The following is a 20,341-nucleotide window of genomic DNA, read 5'->3' on the forward strand; positions in this document are numbered from 1 at the left end:
GTCGTGCGTATGCACCAGAGCAGCGTCTCTCGCAGTGTAGAAAAGTGATGTGAAAACAAGACCACAAATATGATTAACTCCAGGGCTAAACTCATCATCCTTAGTCACACTTAAAAATAGCTCCTTATAGACTAGGATTTTATTTGATGTGAGTTATATCTTATTTTGTGAGGAACTAATTTATTCTGATATGAGTAAGTGAAGCAGAATCTGCCCTTAGCTAAGTCCTGTTTCTGTGTTTACTTAATATGAGTGTGGGCAGCAGAAGACTGCGACAAACTGGACGCATTCAGCTTAGCAACGCCGTGCACAACTTTTCACATTAAGAAACTAATTATATCTAAGAATATAGTCAAATGAACGTAAAAATGTTTTTAAGGCTTTTATTTTGATGTGCTGTGATATAGTTGTAGATATCTACATTCACACAGAGGCAGTGAAACAAGTTTTCTGGTCTGTATATAGTGTAGTCTTCGTTGCCTAAAGTGTGGAAAAAAGATGTTCAAAATGTTTAGCTGTTGTGGCTGTTTTCATTGGACTGGTGGACACTGCTCCCTTTTGAACACTTAAAGTTGTCATTCCTGGAAAAAAATGCTTGCACTAACAGCTGATGGAAAGCAAAGCTGTCTGCTCTATTATTATTATTATTTCCTCATCTTTTCCCCCAGTCCCTCTCCGTCCTGTTCAAAGGCACATCAAACTGTTCCCGGTATTTTTGAAGAAATTGCTCATAAGTGAAGCATCCACTATGTAGATCATAGATGAATATTTAAAGCTCATCTCAGCAGCACATGGTCTGTTTCCTACAACTGTGAGCGCACAGTTCAGTTACAGCCAGGCATAACATCAGGCTATCAGCCTAACATCATAAACTACACAAATTGGTAATGCAATCCAAATATTTGTGCTGCCAGTGTATATGCTGATCACATCTGCTCACTGTAATTATTTTTTTTCTTGGTAAAGTGGTTTTTGTTTTGTTTTGGAGTTTTTTCCCACCTTTATCAAAGCAAATTGTTTCATCTGTCAGCAGAGCTGCTGTTCTGTTTGAAGTTCTGAGCGAAGTTTTTGAATGCTTGTGATGAATGAGCTGGGAAAAAATTACTTTGGATCTTTGATGCCGTGGGTAGTTTGCAAGGCTGATGTATTTGTTCAGTTTGGAAATGTGATGAGCAATATTAGAGACTATACATACATCCTTTTCATGCTAATTCAAGAGAGAGAATTTTCACATCATGGTGTAAAGTTTTAATATCCCTGCTAGAGCTCAAGTGATCCACAGCTGGCATTTGTTCCTTCAGAAAACCGAGAGCAAGCAATGCCCAGGTTGTGAGCTTTTTTTTTTTTCTTTTCTCCTCTCTTAGAACAAAATTGAATTATAATCCTCCAAAGGATGATGGCTCAACGTACAAGATTGAACTTGAAGGGATATCTGTTGATATCATGAAAGAGATACTAGATTACATCTTCAGTGGGCAGGTATGGTATTAAAAAAAACTAGATGGAAATTGAACTATTTGGTGGAATAACTGGGGTTTTAACACTTCTATCCTGAGTGATAAACCTATCGAGGTTTAAAGCTTTGTGATAAAACTTCTGCAAAGCAGTATATGGCAGTGGGGCTGTGCATGTGAAGCAGAGGCAATAGGCTCTGCAGGAGCTGCCTCTGCTCTTCTCGTGCAGTGGGGGAGGACTCTGGTAGGGTCAGTGTCAAATGCTTGTGTTAACATTTGTGGCTACCTTCAGTAACCTGCTTTAAAACGTGCAGTCTGTGACAGCTGTGAAAGAGAACTGGCTTCATAGCAATAGAGAATGAGACCCCATCACTGAACGTGACTGCACACCAGGCATCCTGCCTTACTGACCCTCACACCCACCTCTCCAGCCACTTGCTGCTGACAGCGTGCCCCTTCGGAGCGTGGTGCTAAAGCCTTAGCAGGAATTACAGTTGGTGGGTCCGGTTATTTGGAACCAGACTGAGATTGTTGAATGAGTTTAACTTTCAGCAGAAAAAGAAAATGCAGATGTGGCTTGAAATTCTCTACCAGACATGCATTTTAAAACATGATTTATTTATTGCAGAAAAATTCATTTTCAGTTCCCAGATTAGATGAGTAATTTTGTGGTTACTTCAGGTGCAAAATTCTCCATGACACCCTCTGTCAAGCAAATGCCTTTCCATCCCTGTGTTAATTTATAAACGTGTACTGGTTATATCAAGATCTCATAATTTTTACACTGGTGTTAATACTCTGTTTTTCAGCCACTGAGAATGAGTGTAATGAATGCCGACATGTCATGAAACAAATGAGTGATAGTAGCTATAACTTCTAAATTAATTCTTGCAGATCAGGCTAAATGAAGAAACTATCCAAGATGTGGTACAGGCAGCTGATCTCCTGCTGCTTACAGACTTAAAAACTCTCTGCTGCGAGTTTTTAGAAGGTTGCATAGCTGCTGAGAACTGTATTGGTATTCGGGACTTTGCACTGCACTATTGTTTGCATCATGTTCACTACCTTGCCTCAGAGTATCTGGAAACTCACTTTCGAGATGTCAGCAGCACAGAGGAATTCTTGGAACTGACTCCTCAAAAGCTGAAAGAAGTGCTGTCGATGGAAAAGCTCAATGTTGGAAACGAAAGATACGTCTTTGAAGCGGTGATTAGGTGGATTTCTCATGATTCTGAATCGAGAAAGGTCAGGATAGCTCAATGTTTATGTTTTGAATGTGGCCCAAATCGGTGTGTTTATTCTAATCTGTGGGAACTTAAAATAGATACATTTCTTCCAGGGCTAGTCTTGCACTTACAGAATTAGTTGAATTTTGCCTGAAATGCAGGCAACGGGATTGCAGTAAAAGGGTGAAAGTGGTGTTGATGATGTATCATCTGTTGTCTTTATTATTTAATAGGCATTAAGAAAAAAAAAAAGTACCTTTTTGGCATTTGATGATATCATCTTGGTTTTGTAGAGAGAAAGCAAGTAGCACGTTTGTAGTGAAACTTTGAAGACTTGATGCATTTTCTTAATAACGTTGTGTTGTAGATTTTGTTATTGCTTCCAAATATCAAAAATACTCTTAAGTGTTTTATAAATATAGAAGCATCTGTATGTAATGGTGTTCGGTGACGTTTGGGGGATTTTCTGGCATTTATCTCTTTCTGTAGGTTCACATGAAGGATGTCATGTCAGCAGTGTGGGTTTCGGGCTTAGATGCAGCGTATTTACGTGAGCAGATGATGAGCGAACCGCTGGTACGGGAGATCGTCAAAGAATGCAACAATATTCCCCTCACGCCGCCCCAGCAGGGAGAGGCGATGCTGGCCTCCTTCAAGCCCCGGGGCTACTCGGAGTGTATAGTGACTGTTGGTGGGGAAGAACGAGTGTAAGTATGGAGTGGCATTGGAGGTCGTCACAGTTAGTAAAATACACGTGTCTAGCGTTTGTGGCTTGTCTGAAAACACAGCGTGGAGAGAATATGTGCACCTAATGTGCTTATTACTCTATCATCTGAGTTTGTTTTTAGGTTGGTCAGACACACCTAAAATACCTTTGTGAATGATTCAGCAAGAAATAGTTATTTTGTGATAATTTTCTGACATTCAACACGTATTAGACTTGGAGTAGGACGTGTTGTTTGTTCAGTGTTGGCTGTTTTCTTTTTTTAACGGAATAGACTTTACTCAAAATCAGCTCAGAATGTTGGAGAAATGCTTTTCTAATGATTTGAAAAGCATCTATAATAAATCTTAAAAATAATGAATGTGTGCTTTAACTGTTTTGTTTATAATAGCTGTGGTTCCAAAAAAAAGCCATTATTGGTGCATCTGAGGTGCCAGGTGAAGATTCCTGTTCCACACAATAATCCCTTTCTTTTCTTGAGTACCCCTTGCAGTAGAGGGGAGGGTTTTGTCCTGTTTAAATAAGTTTAGCACTTAGATGTTTGCTCTTTCTAGAAGTGTAATAAAATACTCAAATAACATTTTGCATGCCAGTTTGTGGATTGCTTTATTCAGACATTACTAATACTCTCTATCTGTTCTTTTTAGTTTGTTCAAAGTTCCTGCATAAAAAATGTTACAGGCAGATACAGTACGAATGAAATGCATCTGCTTTTTGTGTCTCCAGTCTGTACAAGAATAACTTTACACATATTTTGTTTGAGGGTCGTCTCCTTATCAGGGAAACGCCGTGCTTTATGAATATATATTAAATCATGAACAAGCAAGTTTTGGGCACAAGTTGTTAATAGTGAACTTGTAAAACTCTGTCTTGTCTTTCTGTTTTTGTTTGTTCCCTCCCCGCCCTGTGTTCAGATCACGGAAACCAACCTCAGTGATGCGGTGTATGTGTCCTCTTTATGATCCCAATAGACAGCTCTGGATTGAACTTGCTCCTATGAGTATTCCAAGGATCAATCATGGAGTATTGTCAGCAGGTAAAGGGGAACTTTGTATTTGTAAAGTCAATATTAAGAAAACTTACCAGTGCCTCAAAATCTGAGATACAGTTTATGATCATATTTTTTTTTCTTAAAGATTGACTGCACTGGGGTTATTTCATGCTTCCCCTTTGTCTGCCCAGAACATGATTTTATTCTGTGAAAATCCCTGTCATCTGAGTGTCTTAAAATGGCTATTCCTGCAATATTTTGTGGGAATCTGCTACATGTGTCTCTCCAGGAGTACTTTGTGTTTTAAGTAAATTCTAGCTGCTGCATCACTGAATATGTTGAAGACTATCTTACAGTGGTAGACTTGAGTCTAGGTATATTACCTTCTCCAGTACAGAGATTGACCTGTTGTTGGTCTGAATCTCTTAAGGAGTTCCAGGATACAGCTCACCAGTTATGTTGTCTTGCTCAGTGTACAGGTGTGAATCCTGTTTTTAAGATCACATTACGTTTTGTTTTACAGAAGGATTTTTATTTGTGCTTGGCGGTCAGGATGAAAACAAGGGAACACTAAGCTCTGGGGAGAAATACGATCCAGATACCAATTCGTGGAGTTCCTTACCCCCAATGAATGAGGCAAGATCACTATCTAACTCTGGGGATTTGATTTTTTACTTTGGCAAAATGTTCCTTTTGTTCTGCAAAATTTTATTCTGAATCTCCGGTCACTTGCATCTTACACATTCAAAATCGTGCTACAGACTGCCCTCTGTTTATGTCCTCTTGCTATACTTGTGGTCTGATAATGACTTCCAAATCTGGAAAACCAAAACGATTAGTGAAGAGCTAGCTGAACTACAAAATTTCATCAATTCCACATGGAATCGGTCATATAATATACTTAATATTCTGCGTATGCTGGCCTTCTAAAAATATGCATACGTTTCCTTTGTGTTGTACACAAGAAAACTCTTATATGGACAAAGGGGTTGGACTGTGCAGAGAAGATGGACAGAGGACTGGCCAACGTACAGAACTCGGCTTGCAGAGACATATTTATATTTGTTTGGTTTGAGTTAATGTTTCCTTCTTCATATTTGCATTCCATCAAAAAGTAGCAGTTTATTATTTGTAAACATATATCCTTAATACGCCTGCATTTTTATCTTCTTAAATCAGCACCGGATGTTTATGAAGAAATTGTTGTTTGCCACAGGATTAAAGTGTCTGGTTGGCAAAGGCCTGTAGTTTTGGCCACGTTTGTAGTTATGGTGCATTAAGTTTCCTGCTTACCCTGAGTAAGACTGAGGGTAGCTGTGCTCCTACATACAAAATAGAAGAGCTGCCTTTTCACAGATAATGGGTCCCAGTTTTGCTACTGTAGAGACCTGAAAGCAGCAGCTTCATCGTGGAGACTGCTACTATGCAAACTGAAACCGCGGCCAAGCTCTCGTCTTAGATTCCTGTGGGGCCTCTTTTGTTTTTGCTGCCCTGTCTCTTTTGAATACCCTTTGTTTCGTTTAGTTGAAGAAATTAATAATCTTATTATGGAGTTTGAGATTTCACCATTAAAAAAAAACAAACCACAAAACAAAGCCCAGACATAATACCAATAATCATTTTGCAGGCAGATACGCTGAAAACCAGATTGTATTCATTTATTCACAGTGGCGGTTATGTTTTACAACGTCGGCTTTATTGATATTCCTAGGCACGACATAATTTTGGCGTGGTAGAGATTGATGGAATCCTGTATATTCTGGGAGGTGAGGATGGTGAAAGGGAGCTAATCTCTATGGAGAGCTATGATATTTATAACCGGACCTGGACCAAGCAGCCAGACTTGACCATGGTTAGAAAGGTAAGAACTACATCGTATGTTATCGCATTACTTAATCTTAAATAGGTCCTGCCAATATATTTCAACCTTTTGCTTCAAGTAGAAGCTGTAACAGATAGATAGTCTCAAAATGAAATGCGAGAGAGCAGCTTCTTTATACCAAAACAAAACTCTGGCTGAGAATTTTTATGCATGGCATTGTTTGACGTGCGGTACAGGCACCCAAATACATACGTGTGTGTATTTGTATATAATTAGTTTTGAGCTCTCGGTCTTGTGCATTTGTGTAATTTTGGATGTACCTTTTCTTTTTTCCACAAGATTGGCTGCTATGCAGCTATGAAGAAGAAAATCTATGCAATGGGTGGAGGCTCCTATGGAAAACTCTTTGAATCTGTTGAGTGTTATGACCCTAGGACTCAGCAGTGGACAGCAATCTGCCCTCTGAAAGAGAGAAGGTGAGTGAAAATGGAAGGGGGGAACTAGATTGCTGTGTGCAACCTTTTTTAACACTCTGATGAGCAGAAGTTGTCCTTTCTCTGATGAATCCCTGCAGGTGGCTGTCAGAGGCCCTGTGAATTTTACCATGTCTTTCTGAATCACGGTGGCCTGTAGTTAACGTGTGGCTGAATAAAGATAAGCATCCAAGCAATAAATGTGGATTTTGTAGAAATACACTCCTGATGTTACAAGCAATGCTTCCCTGATGCAAAATGAAAACTAGAAGTTGTAGTTCAATTGGAACTTCAGAATTTTTTCCAGAGATAAATACTTCACTGTTTTGTTCTTTTACATGGTCTGAATTAGGTGTTTACAATTCATATTCGTGATTCATCTCATCCCATTGAACATATAAGGGGGGAGTGTGTGTGTATATAAATTAAAAAAAAAATTAAAAAATGGAGAAAGTTGAGAAGGATACATGAAATGGTTTTGATATATTGCTTTTTTCTTTTCTCATTTGGATTCTCAGATTTGGAGCAGTGGCCTGTGGAGTTGCCTCTGAGCTTTACGTATTTGGCGGGGTCAGGAGTCGTGATGACAGTCAAGCCAGTGAGATGGTGACATGCAAATCTGAATTTTATCATGATGAATTTAAAAGGTAACTAGCTGCGGCTATAAACGTAGAAAATACATGCCTTACACACTCACTTGTCTGTTCCACCCCCTTGCTCCAGCACTTCAAAGCATATTAGATCTGTGCCATGCACCTCTGTTGCTCATTTTACCTTTTGTGAGCCAGTATGGCTGTTAGCAAAGGCCCATCTGCTTCAGTGGCTTGTCCCTCTAAGATACTGAGCCTAAAGCCCTGGGCCACCATGTCAGTCTTGAGTGCCCATGAACAGGAGAAACACCTTGACAGTACAGGTAGTTTTCCTGGTGCTTCCCCTGCACCTTGCAATTTCCCCAAGTGCAGGGTGCTGCCCCCCACCCACTCATGCCCGAGGCTCCTTGTGAGTGCTAGTGGAGGAGCGTAAGTAGGTACAGGGATCCTTCTCCATGATCCAGCCCTGTCTCCAGGGATTTGCAGCTTAGGGAATTCCTAAGATAGAGATAAGAAATTTCATGCACTTTTGTTCCAAGCATGTGTAGCTGATTGCTTTTTGAACCCATGTAGGCTTTTGCCATAGGAAAGACACTGTGGATGCTATGCATTCCACAGCCACCCCGACAGGCTGTGCATGGCTAATCTCCTTTTGTTTGTTTTGAGTCTGCTTCTGATGACTTCATTTGTTATCTCTTGGCTCTGGTATTGGGATCCACCTTACTACATGTGGTAACTGTTCAAAATGTTACGTTAGACAGAATTTTAGACAGAACCTTATTCTGCAGTCATAACTGACAAACTTTGGTTCTTCCAGTGTTGTTTTTCTGGCATATAACTATACATTGGATGATTCTCTTTTTTTATAGTCTAAATTGAAAAAAGATTTTGTGGTCAGATGTTTCAAGGCTTGGTGACAGTGGAGGAGATTAACACATCTATGTTACAAGATCAAGACTAATTTATGACTGTGACCTGTATAAAAGCACACTTTCTTGCAAGATGTGGATGTAAAGAGACTTTAATTTCTGTATGAAGAGGCCTCCTGTGTTGTTCAAAGTGATGTCTAAACTAGCTATAATCAAATGGAGCTGGAGAAAAAACATTCTTTAGAGTGGTTGTAGGAAGTGGACAGATAAGAAAGGCTATTGCTGCTGATGCTCTCTACCGTTTTCTAGCCCTGTGGGGGTGTGGGGAAATGCTAAAAGCCGATTAACTTTTTGGCAAGAGATCTTTGAAAGGGAAAGAATTCTGGAAAGAAGTGCTCTCTTATCTCCTACTTGCTGTTTTTAGTTGATTTGCCTGAAGTATTTCCAGACTGATTCTGTTCTTCAAAAGGTGGTGTATAATAGCTCGTGATTCCTCACCAGCGACTGTAAACCTGTTTCACTGGTTGATACAGACTGAGCTTCCATAAAGTGGAGTTTGAAAAAGCTCAGAGATTCCAGCCCAGGTGCTGCAGGTGAGTCCTTGGTGCCACCTGCTGACTGCAGCACAGACGCCTGCTCAATGATATTTCTGACGTGTCTGTTCCTGTCTTTGGTTGGTGGCATCCCAGAGGTGTTCGAGGATTCAAGTAAAGTTACAATAACAATCCAGTTGCTTCAGCTCTTGTTCTAGCACCCCGTGTGTTGTGTGCATGGCACGAGGACTGTGCTGGCACAGAGGAAGGCAAGGCAGCGGCAAGTAATCAGAGTCTCGCGTTGCTGGAGGAGGCGTGTGTGGAGGGCTGCCGAGATATTCTGACTTTGCCTTTCTGCTCTGCCACTGCGCAGAATTTGAGCTTAGAAATTGAACTCAGCATAAATTTGTGCTGGGACTGCAGGCGGTTCACAGGTTGTGTGTTGTCCTTTGGAAAAGGAGGGCCAGCGAAGACCGGGACAATGGCCACTGCTGCAGCGAGTGGTGCTGGCTGGGGTTTGTGCTCTGTGGTCCCAGCCCCGGGAGGCAGAGGGGTGTCCCTGGCCAGGAGAGGGTGCAGTGTTCCTGCCCTTGTACCACTCCAGCGCGGGGTCTGAGTGTCGGTACCCTCGGGGTGCTGTGCGGGATGGGTGCCTTTCGGGGTGGCTGTGAGACCTGGGCAGTTGTACCTATGTGGAAAAGAGCCATAAAGGGACTCCCCTTCAAAATGGAGTTAGCAAATATTTCTGCCTGCCAAATACTGAGCCAAAATACTTTGTGGTCTCGTACTCTTTGAAGTAAAGTTGAACCTGGAAAATTATCATAATTTCATTATAATAGTGTTTCATAAATACCAAATGAAGGCAAGTTGACTCTCTGGAAAACATGAGGGTATTCTTTCCTGGGCTGATTCAGAAATAGCAGAAAACAAATCTAAATGGCTTTATTTTGAGTGAAGGATGAAAGCTGAAATAATACGCTTCTCTTAAGTCTGTGAAAACCTTACGCTAAATACCGATGTGTGTTAGATCAGTTAAGCAATTCCACTTGCACTGGGTATCATCCACTCTGCTGTGCATCATTGCTCAAGGGTAAAGCATAAGTGATGCTATAGATTTTACCACAGGTGGACAATATCTCTCAGTTCCTTAGTGCATAGTTAAATGGGATATAGACAAAGACTGATTCTTCATCTTAAACGTTATGCAGTTGCTACAAGGTGATGAATTTATAACTGATAAGTGTATTTATTTCCTCAGCAATAGTTTCTGAAACAAATAAAGGCCATTAGTCCCCTTCAAACCAGCAGCTTTAAAAAGTCATCAAGAAGGATACAAGCCCCTTCAGACTCCACAGCGCGTATTCTTTTTGTAGTGACAGTGAAGGAATAATACTGGAACTGTCAGAGCTGAAATAGCACATTGGCAGTGTATGTGTGTAGTATTGACAGAAGTCCAAAAGTGTTGGGTTAAGAGAGATCTGTGGGAAGGAGGAATATGTTTGCAAGATCATTTAGCAGCAGTGGGTCTAAAGCACAGCATATGAATTCCAGCAGTCTCAACCCAAAATTCATAATGGTTTTTTAATGGTTACACATCGGTATTGCATACTGAATAATGAGCTACAGGCTTTTGCAGCTGTTTTTAAGTAAGTGCAGAGCTCCATCGTGTTCACTGTCTTTTTGAATGGAAAGAGTTTTTCATACTGAGTTCAGCTGTCAGGTATTGTTGGTTTACAGGTACGTGCAGCAGTGCACACGTGGTGATCTGCATCAGTTTTCCTGTGCCTCCGCTCTCATTACCTGAGAATACAGGGCCTAGCATCATCCTAGGCATCCAGAGTCCATGAGGATCTGAGTTACGGGTTTTAGTTAGTGTGTATGTCTAAGTATGTACTTACATCAGTATATAAACATATTAATTAGCATAAACTGGCATAATTCTGGCTTGGATTGGATTAAAGGACTGAAGTTGACCTTGTTTAATATTGCTTACTTTGACAGTAACTTACTCCAGAATAACTCACAGTGCACAGTCTTTCAAAATTGTTATTCTTAACCATGACACAGACTTTTCTAAAGACTAGGGATGTGCTGAGCTCTTCACACTAGCAAAAAAATAAACATTGAGGCTCCTGTTAAGCTGTACTGTATAAACAAGTAATAAAACAAACCAAGTGAGACAGAATAGGAGCATACACATGAAATGTGGACAGCTTAATGTAGAAAATAATTCTCATATTTGAAGTACTTCTGTAACTGAGATTTTTCAGTTAATAAATGTTTTGTCAGCCTGTCTTTATAGAGTCATGTGCATGAGTGAATTTAAGTGAACCGAGGATGGAAGATATGTACATCAGACTGCAGGTTTTATCAGGCTGTAGATTTTTTTTCAAAGGCTACAGATTGAGCTTTGTGCATGGTATCCTGCTTTTTAAAATATCGATCAAGTTAAAAATAGATTTTAAAAAATGTGAAAGTGGGAGATGGAGATGTAAGGGTGTCCTTCGCTCAATGATCCAGTGTTGGCCTACTCCATAAAAAGCAGGAAATCTTAACTATGATTAAACCCTTGAGGGGTCAGTCTTTCCTTCTGTCAGAGTTCATGATTTATAATACGCCTTTTTGCGTCACGTAGGTGTGTGGAGAATTGGATGATATCTGTACACACTGTTCTTTTTTTCTTTTCAGTGTGGATATTTGGAAATATTTAATAGAGCACAAACTGGCTTTAGGATTCTTTGCAAGAGCTGCTGGTGGAGCTCTGTCCTTGTGTATAGCCGCTGCTGCCTTTCACTGGTGGTCTGTAAGTGGGAGAGGCTTTCTTCCTTCATTTCACAAGCTCCTGGTTCAAAAGCATTATCACAATTTGCAGGTATTGAGGGGGATAAAAGTGAGACAGACTTGTTCAGAAGCAATACTTTGGTACTTAAAGATATTCTTTTTGCTGCTGGAACATTGTAAAAACAAGGAAATGCTTTCAGCAGTATGTAAGTAGTAAGCTAAATAATCTTGTAACATAGTATGTGTAATTAGGAAGATTCTCCCGTTCAGTGTGCAGGAATTTAATTAAAAGAAAGTGCTTATGCAAATGTAATGAGAAAACTAACTGGCTGACTGATGGCGCTGTCAGATGAGAGGAACACGGAGAAGACTCTCATTCATTTGCGGGCTTCCTTTCACGGCTGGTGGGAGCTTGAGGTGACGTGTCTGGAATATGTAGAGATGCAATACAGAACCCACTTGGAAATAAAACAGTTACCGTCCTGCTTATTAATGGTATCAGTATGGATGGATTTTTTTTGTTTATATCACTAAGACTTTGAGAAAAATCAGGATTCCTTCCCCTTTTTTTAGTTTGAGTGGAAGCATATTTCAGTTCCAGAGCAATCCTTTGTCTGTGGTTACAGAGGTGCATGCCTTCTCCCCTGCTACTCTCGGATTCGGTCTGAGTAGAGCCGTCCCAGGGAAGGACACAAGAGTTATGTTCCAAGGAGTGTTTTCAAATTCCTGAAGACTCTGAATTTTTTGTCACGGTGTTTTTTCCATACTGTTCAAACAGCAGGCACAGCCCACGTCAAGCTGGAGCTTAGTCACATTCTGATGAAACGTGACCCCTTGCCCTTCCTGTCTTTGTTCCTTCCTAGTTTTAACTGCTAAAGCTGCTGTAAGCGTTCCTGAAAAGTTGTGCCTGTTTTTTAAAATACATGCGTTGAGAAAGGTTGAGAAGGAATTTTCACAAGCAACTACAGATACTTTAATAGTGTCCTTTCTTGATGTGCAGTAGGAAAATGCTTGGGTCCCACACTGTTGTGGGGTTTTTTTATTTAAACCCCGAAACCTTGAATATCTAGTGCAGACAAACCTCTGAAGTTCATGTGTTTTCCAAGCTCAAACTTGATCAGTAGCTAGACTAAACTCACCTAATTTTGTTTTTTCCCTTCTTCAACGTAGTCCTATATATACTATTAAAAAAAAAAAAACAAACAAAAAAACAGAAAGGAAAGAAATGGCAGTCTTCCTCCTGCGTTTCTCTGCCACTTATTCAGTTTTTGTAATTCTAGGTCACTTGGTGCTAAAAAGCAGCAAAAATACTGACTGTGTCCTCTTCCCACAGTAAGGAAAGGAAGTGAATGAAATACAGTGAAAGGTGTTTTGCTCTGTAACAGAGTTTCTGAATCAGTCTGGAGGACTTTTCTCTGTTCTCAGCTCATCTGTTGTCCTCTGTGACAGCTACAAACCATTCCCTTGCTTTCTGCAGAATCTTAATCCTTCAGTGTATAGCACAGACAAAATAATGGACAGCTAATCCTGCATTTGGCCTTTAGAAATTGATCTCTCCAAGATAATTGGTATGCAGCACCCTCTACTTCAGTGCCAGAAGAGAGGCTTCCTTCTGAATCATGAGTTAAGATAATGCAGAATTTTCAAAGGTCAGCAGCATCCATGAAGATACTTCCTAACTTTTTCCCTCAAATTAGCCAGGTATGGCCATGAAAATACAGGAGACGCTTTTCAAAGGTTTTTCAAACTTTCCTGTTCTCTGTAAATTATTTAATAAAAGATCTAGGAGACACTAAAACAGCATTGATTTTTATGTCTTTAGGGTCTATGAATACTAACTGTGATAGCATCTGCGAAAGTGCAGCAGCATTTTGTAGAAATTTGTTTCAGAACCATAGAGAGGATGCTGACAACTCTAGATAAATGGGACACCTTCATAAGCCAGTGTCCCACGTGGGTGGTGAGTACCTACTTACCTGATTTCCAAAGGCTTCGACATGGAAAACTGCTTTTCACTTGGTGGAAAGATCAGGCTGATGGTAGTGTTGAAATGAGAATGTGCTTAAAGTGAACATAGGGGACTTGTAAGATTATAGTAGGAGCTAGAAAGTGATTGAAAAGAGCCTCATATGTGACTGGGAAGGTCTGTTCCCATTCCAAGTAACAGACATTTCTTTTCTTTCCCCAAATCCCTTAACCATTTTGATTTCCAGTCTTCTATTCCTTCTTTAAAGTTAAGCATTGCCAAGTGGTGCATCCTTCATACTGGACTGGGGATTTCTTGTCGCTGATAAAGTGCAATTAAAGAAGTTAAGGAATTGTATGGAAGGCACTGCTTAATAACAAGGCCATGCGATATAGCAGTTTGCTATTTCCCCTAGTATGGACTATTAAGACATATGCTTTTATGACTCTACTGGTTTTAAGACAAAGCTGCCTAAAATTTTCTCTGTAGGGAAATTGACTGGCATAGCTGTTGTAGAAGAGGCTCTCTTATACACCTGCTCTCTTCCAGAAGGTCACGCTGGGTGGCTGCAAGAAGAATTTATTCCAGATAGGTTGCACAGATGAGTGGAGCAATTCCGAAATAAAGTAACTTCAGGATAAAGTATTCTGAGCTTCCCAAAGAGCAGTACCAATTGCTTTTCCTGGCTAGGAAGAGCCAAGACAGTCTTGAACTAGACAATGTTCCCAACAGTTTTTGTATAACAAATTAACTTGTACACTCTGCTTTTGATTCAAAGATGGCAGTTGCAAAAAGAACCTGGAATTCTTTTAATGTGCTCAATAAAAATTGCATATCAGGTTTTCTATTATTATTTTTACAGGTGGATTTATCTAAATGACCAGAACCTATGTATCCCAACTAGCTCTTCCTTCGTGTATGGAGCTGTGCCCATTGGAGCCAGCATATATGTGATTGGAGATCTCGATACAGGTCAGAATTAGAACTAACAACCTCCTGTTGCTTGTCTTCTTCCAGTCTTTTAAATACGTGGCACTAATGAGACTGAATTTTTTTAGAATAAAAGTCTGGGGCTATGTTCTCTTAAGTTACTGTTGTCTTAAGGGGAATTTTGCTGGACATACAGAAATGTACAGGTTGGTTTTGTACATTGGAGCTCTTCAGAAACAAATTCAGTGCTATAATCATTTGCTTGATTAGCAGTTTGAAGATCAGAAGAGATCAAAACTAAGAGTATGTTACTGCACTTGTCTAAATATAAGAAAAAATGTTAGTGCCTGAGGGTGTTTCTCCCATCTTCGCAGCAGTAAGCAGGTGGTTCTGCATTTTGGGGACATCGTCCAGGGGTTCATACAGATGCAATAGTGGCTCTTGGCTCTAAATCCCAGCCGAATAAACGCGTACTAACGAACATATTCAATACTCAGCTTTCAGCATCTGGCCACATACTGTAAAAAAACGTTTGGAAGACTACATGCTTTCATGGCCATATGTACATATGTGAGTGTGTAACAGGGCAAAATGCCAAATGTGGTGGGTTTAAATAGATAAGAAATGTCATAGTAGTTTCCTTTTGACAATAATATGAGCCATGCATCCAGAAATTGATGTGTGTTTCCGTGCATGCTCTTGTTCACCTATCTGCCTTAGTAGAGCTTAAATGTGGCGATAGCTACAGTATGTTTTAAGCATTTTATCTTTTTTTTGTGCATGTGTGAATTCAGGTACAAATTACGACTATGTTAGAGAGTTTAAAAGAAGCACGGGCACCTGGCAGCGCACTAAGCCACTGTTCCCATCGGACCTTCGCCGTACTGGCTGCGCAGCTTTGCGCATCGCAAACTGCAAGCTCTTCCGACTGCAGCTTCAACAAGGATTATTCCGCATTCGCGTACCTTCTCCGTGATCCGTATGCTGCCAGTGGAGGAGACTGGAAGAATTCTGCGCAGTCCACCATAATATAGCTCTATATAAAGGAAAAGCTGAGAAATTACAGCTGAAACTTACACTGTATGCTGTGCTTTGGTATGGTAACTGTTTTTGTTTTAAATGCTTAAAAAGCTTGAGTCTCAGTTCTTGTTTCGGGAACAAATAACTTAAGTATACATTAAAAAGAAGAGAGGGGGGGAAATAAAAGGGGGGATCAAGGAAACACCTTCAGTCGTAACCATTTGGAGTTTAAACCGTGTTATCGAAGGAGGTTTTTTGTGTCTGAAACTGGTGGGAATTGGTATTCCTTTGGCGAAGTTTATTGAAAAGCAAAAAAGATTTAAGATGCATTTCCCCTGAGGGGAACTGATAAGAATAAATGTGCTATCTTGGACTGGATAGCTCTAATACGCAGAAGCTATATGATAACCAACCTCCCTGGTATACTGCAAGGACTGTTGTTTGACCGTAATGCCGTAGGAGACGTTGGTTGTTGCACCTTTTATTTCTAGTCCTTTCTCAAAAGTTAAGGTCTGTGCCTAAAAATGGTGGAGGTGCTTACATATGGTTTTTCATTCATTTGCAATGTTTTCATTCCTACAGATATTTTTAATATATTTAAAATGGACTAATCTGAAACAGATACGGTATACTACAGAGAAGTAACCTGGTTTTTCTCCGCTGTCATTTGACTAGCCTGATGAACTGGGGTACAGATGGGTGGCGTGCGTTTCTGGGTGGGCTTTGGTGGCTCTTGCCTTGAAGTAAAAAGGGAAGCGGTGTTTGGAACGGTTAATGATGATTGCTGCTTTTGGTAAAAGACAACAAAACTTGACAAATTAAAGAAAACAGGTTGTGTTCCTTTTACTTCAGATCGCTTGCAAACTAGGAGTGGTTTTTAAGACTGAGGATTATAGAAAGGTGCATTTTATCTCTGTTAGAACAAAGGTGAAATACGACAAGGATGTATTTTGCAAAAAACATGATTTTTGGACTACGTTAAGGAAAATTGTACAGTGACTTTAAATTGGGATCAAAAGTTGGTTTACTAACGATTTCTGTGCTAAGGTACAGTCTTGTTTACTGCTGTCTGACCTTGAAAGCTGGGTTTTATGGTGTGGTTATAGTGAAGAATTGAGTATCTTGCATTTTATTTCTAAGTCTTGTTCACATCAGTAGCGATATTTAACTGACTTTTGTTCATAGTCAAGATCAGCTGGTAGAACACTTTTACCTCAATTTTTGATTTCATTATTGTTGTGATGGGTGGGATGTAACCTGTATTTATTTAAAAGGAATAAAATGAGAGAGACGGAAATAGAAATAAGACCTCCTGCCCTTCGGAAAAAGAGACTTTGTATAACCAGTATTATAACTACATACAATAGTTTCCACTCTGCAACTTCGTGGACCTCAGACAAGCCAGTCTCTGCCCTCAGTTGTGTTAGTGTAAACCTTCATCTTTATTGAATCATCTTAGATATGCTGAAATACAATCCCAAACTAGTAAAAAATAGTTATATTTCACTAAATATTCCTTGAAAAGATGTTCTGAAATGTACTTCTACAACGCACTTCTGCTCAGTCCTTCCATAGCGCTGATGAGTGGTTGAAATTACTCTGGTTCTGAGCAAAGGGGTGGGGAAAAAATATAGAGGGCAGCAGCCAATCCATCGACCATTATTTATTTTTTTTTATTTTTTACAATGCTGAAGTGCTGCAAAACTTGAACTATATACATCGATTTTCTGACCTATATTAGTTGGCACATAAAAAGTTTATATATTTATGCATTGCAGTAAACTTGGTGTGTGTGTATATATATGTCTTTAGGTTTTAAATTTATATATAATGCTTTACTACAGAAATGTGAACCACTTTTTCCATCCTTGGCTGTCTTGTGAAATAAATCAAGTGCTGTTAGTTTAGCTGTAAAACTTCCCTTTTTTGAAAATCTTACATCGTTCAATTTTTTTCCTTAGACAAAGTGCCAAGATCCCACATTCAAAAGTGATGAATGTTCCTAAGTGGCTACTTCACTTTTGAGCTCCGTTTTCTAAGTGGCTTAGAAAACTTCTGAAAACATTATTCAGAATATTGCAGGCTGCTCTCTCTTGCGTCCCTGTAGCTTCCCAGTACACTTGAGGGCATTCAGCATCCAGAAAACCTAGTAATAAATGCACATAATAAATCCAAATCGTATATACTCTAGCAGTGTTTTGCAGTTAAAGTTACTGAACCAAATGTTTACACTTAAAGTAGGATTAACAGTAGATGTTCTTACTTCTTTTAAACATAAATAAAACAAACAAATCTGCTGGTAATTGGAGCGTGTTGCGAATGCACTCGGTGAGAGTTGACCAAGAAGTTTAAGCCTGTTCACCTGAAACAGTTACAAACTTAATTTCTTAGCACGCGTGTACTCCTGTCGCTTTCTGCGTGGTGGTGGCCAGGGACCAAGTCTCTGGAGACATTATCATCTCCTGCAGTTTCGGGTGCATGCTCAAGCCGAGGATTTAAGCACTCTCAGGATCTCAAATCTGGCTTCCTTGGCCTTGCCGCAAGGGGATGGGGTCATTCCCCATCTGCATTGTCTGTGGGGCTGGCCCAGGAGATGTTCTAGCCTCTGTGTGTGTGTAGGAGGAAAGGGGTCTGATGTGTGTGTGTCTGTCCGGTTCTGATCTGCAAACCCGGTGACGAGTGAGTCTCTTGGCATGTGCAATAACCAGGTTCGACTGCCTCCCAGTTTGGAGCAAGGCTTTGAAGCCAAGGCTCTCCTTCTCCAGGGGAGCCTGACTGTAGAGGTGATGGTGTATGAGAGAGGGACAGCTGACCTCTGGCTTCTCTTGGGAAAGAGATGGTCGACTTCAGTAGAGGAGGGAGGCTTTGATACCAGAGGTGCTGAGTGGGGGAAGGTCACCAGTTTCTTGAGCGTGTTGAACTTGCTAACAGCTATAGATTGAACTGGGTTCACTGGTACATGCCACCACCTCAGCTGTCCCTGCTTTCCTGGCGGCTGCGTACCTCTGCATAGGGTGTCTCTCTTGGCTTTCTTAGGGAGGCACATGCCTGGCCTGGGCTCCGTTCCGTACCCGGCCTGTGAGATGCTCATGTTCCTGAAGAGTCAGTGTTGGATTTCAAATCCTCATCCTTTCTGTTTTTATAACCTGAAAAAGAGGCGTCCTGAAGAGTCTTCGGGTTTGTTATACCCCAGCAAGGTCTGCCTGTCCTCGAATATCAGCTTAAGTTTTAGTTACTGTGCAAATGCTGTATCAACTCAGCTGTTCCTGGTCAAGTGACTTTCCATCGCTTTGAGGGTACCTCATCTTTAAATTGAAGGCATATTAACATGAGATTACACAAAAGGACAGTGGTGAATCTGAAAACAAAGGGGAATTTACAAAACCAGCTCACTGTTAACTGTGGGTGGGCCGTGTCCCTTTTGCTTTTGACTGCACAAAACTCACGTCACACAGCCTGCCTTCTGAAGCAGAGTTCGTGCTGAAAGTAGGAGTTTCTCATCAAAGCTACTGAAGCGCCTGGCTTGCTTTATAAAATCCCCTTCCCGAAAACACCAGGCAGCTTAATTTCTTTTTTTTGCAATATTTCTTGTGCCTGCATGACTGGGGAAATGTACAAGTACAGAAGTGAGGGGTTTAGGGAGCGTTTTTCCCTGGTTTGAGTGCAGTTTCTCGGGGTGGTTCCATAAGTACTGTGGCCGCACAGCCTGCACGGGTTGGGGAACGCGCGTGTGCCAGGCAAAGTGCAGGATGCAATAACAAATGCAAGCTGTTACAAGTGCCAAACTTTTGGGTTCCTCTGTATATAACAATAATTCAACTGTTCTGTTAAAATACAGAGATGCTTAAAATTCACTGTGTTCCAAAAAAGAGCAGTGGTTCTTTTTCGTAAATGAATGCTATTTAAAACACTGTAAATCTTTACCTTTTTTTTTTAATACTGTTCTGCAGCTTTGTGTTACTCATCACAGCTGCCTTGAGACATCACTCTACGTGATGCATATGGACACTTTGCTCTTTATTAGAGCACTAGTGCTGTGCAAGTGTATAATAAATGGCAGCTGACAACAGAGATTAGTATTTAAAATTATAAATATTTAGATAAAGTGCAATTTGTTTGAATTAATCTTATCTGCAGAAGGAAAGCTGTGTCTGAGGAAGCGTGGCTATCCCCAGGGACACGGGCATACTGAAGATTGTAACTAAAGTATGTTTTGGTGCTGTTCAGTGATGCTTTCCAAGGAGTTATATTTAATTTGGGGTATGGATCCTTTCTGCCTCTAGTGTTAGCATCGAGGTTTTGGGGTTTGTGTTCTCTTAGCTCTTTGGGGTACTTAAACAGCTTCTTCAGGTGGGCGGGAGGGGTGTTAGTTATAGATGTGTTTGTTTTGCAGTTAGAAGCTACTATTTCCATCTCAACTTGGAGTATTTCCGTTTACCGTTCAGGAATGAGTACGGGCCTGCATTTCAGCCGTCAGTGCTGCAGCCTTTTGACATTTGCCATTTTCTGTTGCTCTTCCTTGTTTGTTATTGGAGTCGAGAGCTGCGTCAGTAGGGTCTGTGTTTCCGTGGCACGCTGCTTGTGAAAGAAAAGTAAGGAGATCATCTGATCCCTTAAGATGGGGAAGGTGAGCCAGTAAAAGGTGCCTTGGAGATACCGCTGTAAAGCCAGTGAGGTCTGGGGGAAGCACAAACTGCTACCAGCAGGTGATTATGTTGTAAATTTGTTGGTGATACAAAATTTTAAAGATTTTTTTAAAATGGCTTGTTCTAGGTAGCTGCTTATTAGTTATAAAAATAATTAAAATACATAAAGGATTTGTTTAGAATAATATTAGAAGGTTATTTGAAATAATGTATTGAAATGTCCTGAAAAGGGAACTGGAAGTTTGGATCTTTTCACCGTAAAAGGCTAAATCTTGTTGCCCAGTACTTTTGCAGGGTTTCATGTGAATAACTAACA

At 40.4% G+C, this 20,341-nt stretch overlaps 1 protein-coding gene across 1 annotated transcript in view; it reads left to right on the top strand.

The window, feature by feature from the left end:
- The window catches only part of GAN (gigaxonin), a 28,215-nt gene extending 12,720 nt beyond the window's left edge, over positions 1–15,495 (top strand). The window contains exons 2-11 of the mRNA XM_068411125.1: positions 1,365–1,479; positions 2,349–2,699; positions 3,170–3,387; positions 4,319–4,440; positions 4,919–5,031; positions 6,107–6,256; positions 6,557–6,693; positions 7,209–7,337; positions 14,292–14,401; positions 15,154–15,495. Of these exons, the coding sequence (XP_068267226.1) occupies positions 1,365–1,479; positions 2,349–2,699; positions 3,170–3,387; positions 4,319–4,440; positions 4,919–5,031; positions 6,107–6,256; positions 6,557–6,693; positions 7,209–7,337; positions 14,292–14,401; positions 15,154–15,335 (1,627 nt within the window). The 3' untranslated portion in view covers positions 15,336–15,495. The remainder of the gene's footprint in view (positions 1–1,364; positions 1,480–2,348; positions 2,700–3,169; positions 3,388–4,318; positions 4,441–4,918; positions 5,032–6,106; positions 6,257–6,556; positions 6,694–7,208; positions 7,338–14,291; positions 14,402–15,153) is intronic.
- The last annotated feature ends 4,846 nt before the right edge of the window (positions 15,496–20,341 follow it).

This window comes from Nyctibius grandis, chromosome 12, assembly GCF_013368605.1.
Source record: "Nyctibius grandis isolate bNycGra1 chromosome 12, bNycGra1.pri, whole genome shotgun sequence".
Taxonomy (NCBI): domain Eukaryota; kingdom Metazoa; phylum Chordata; class Aves; order Nyctibiiformes; family Nyctibiidae; genus Nyctibius; species Nyctibius grandis.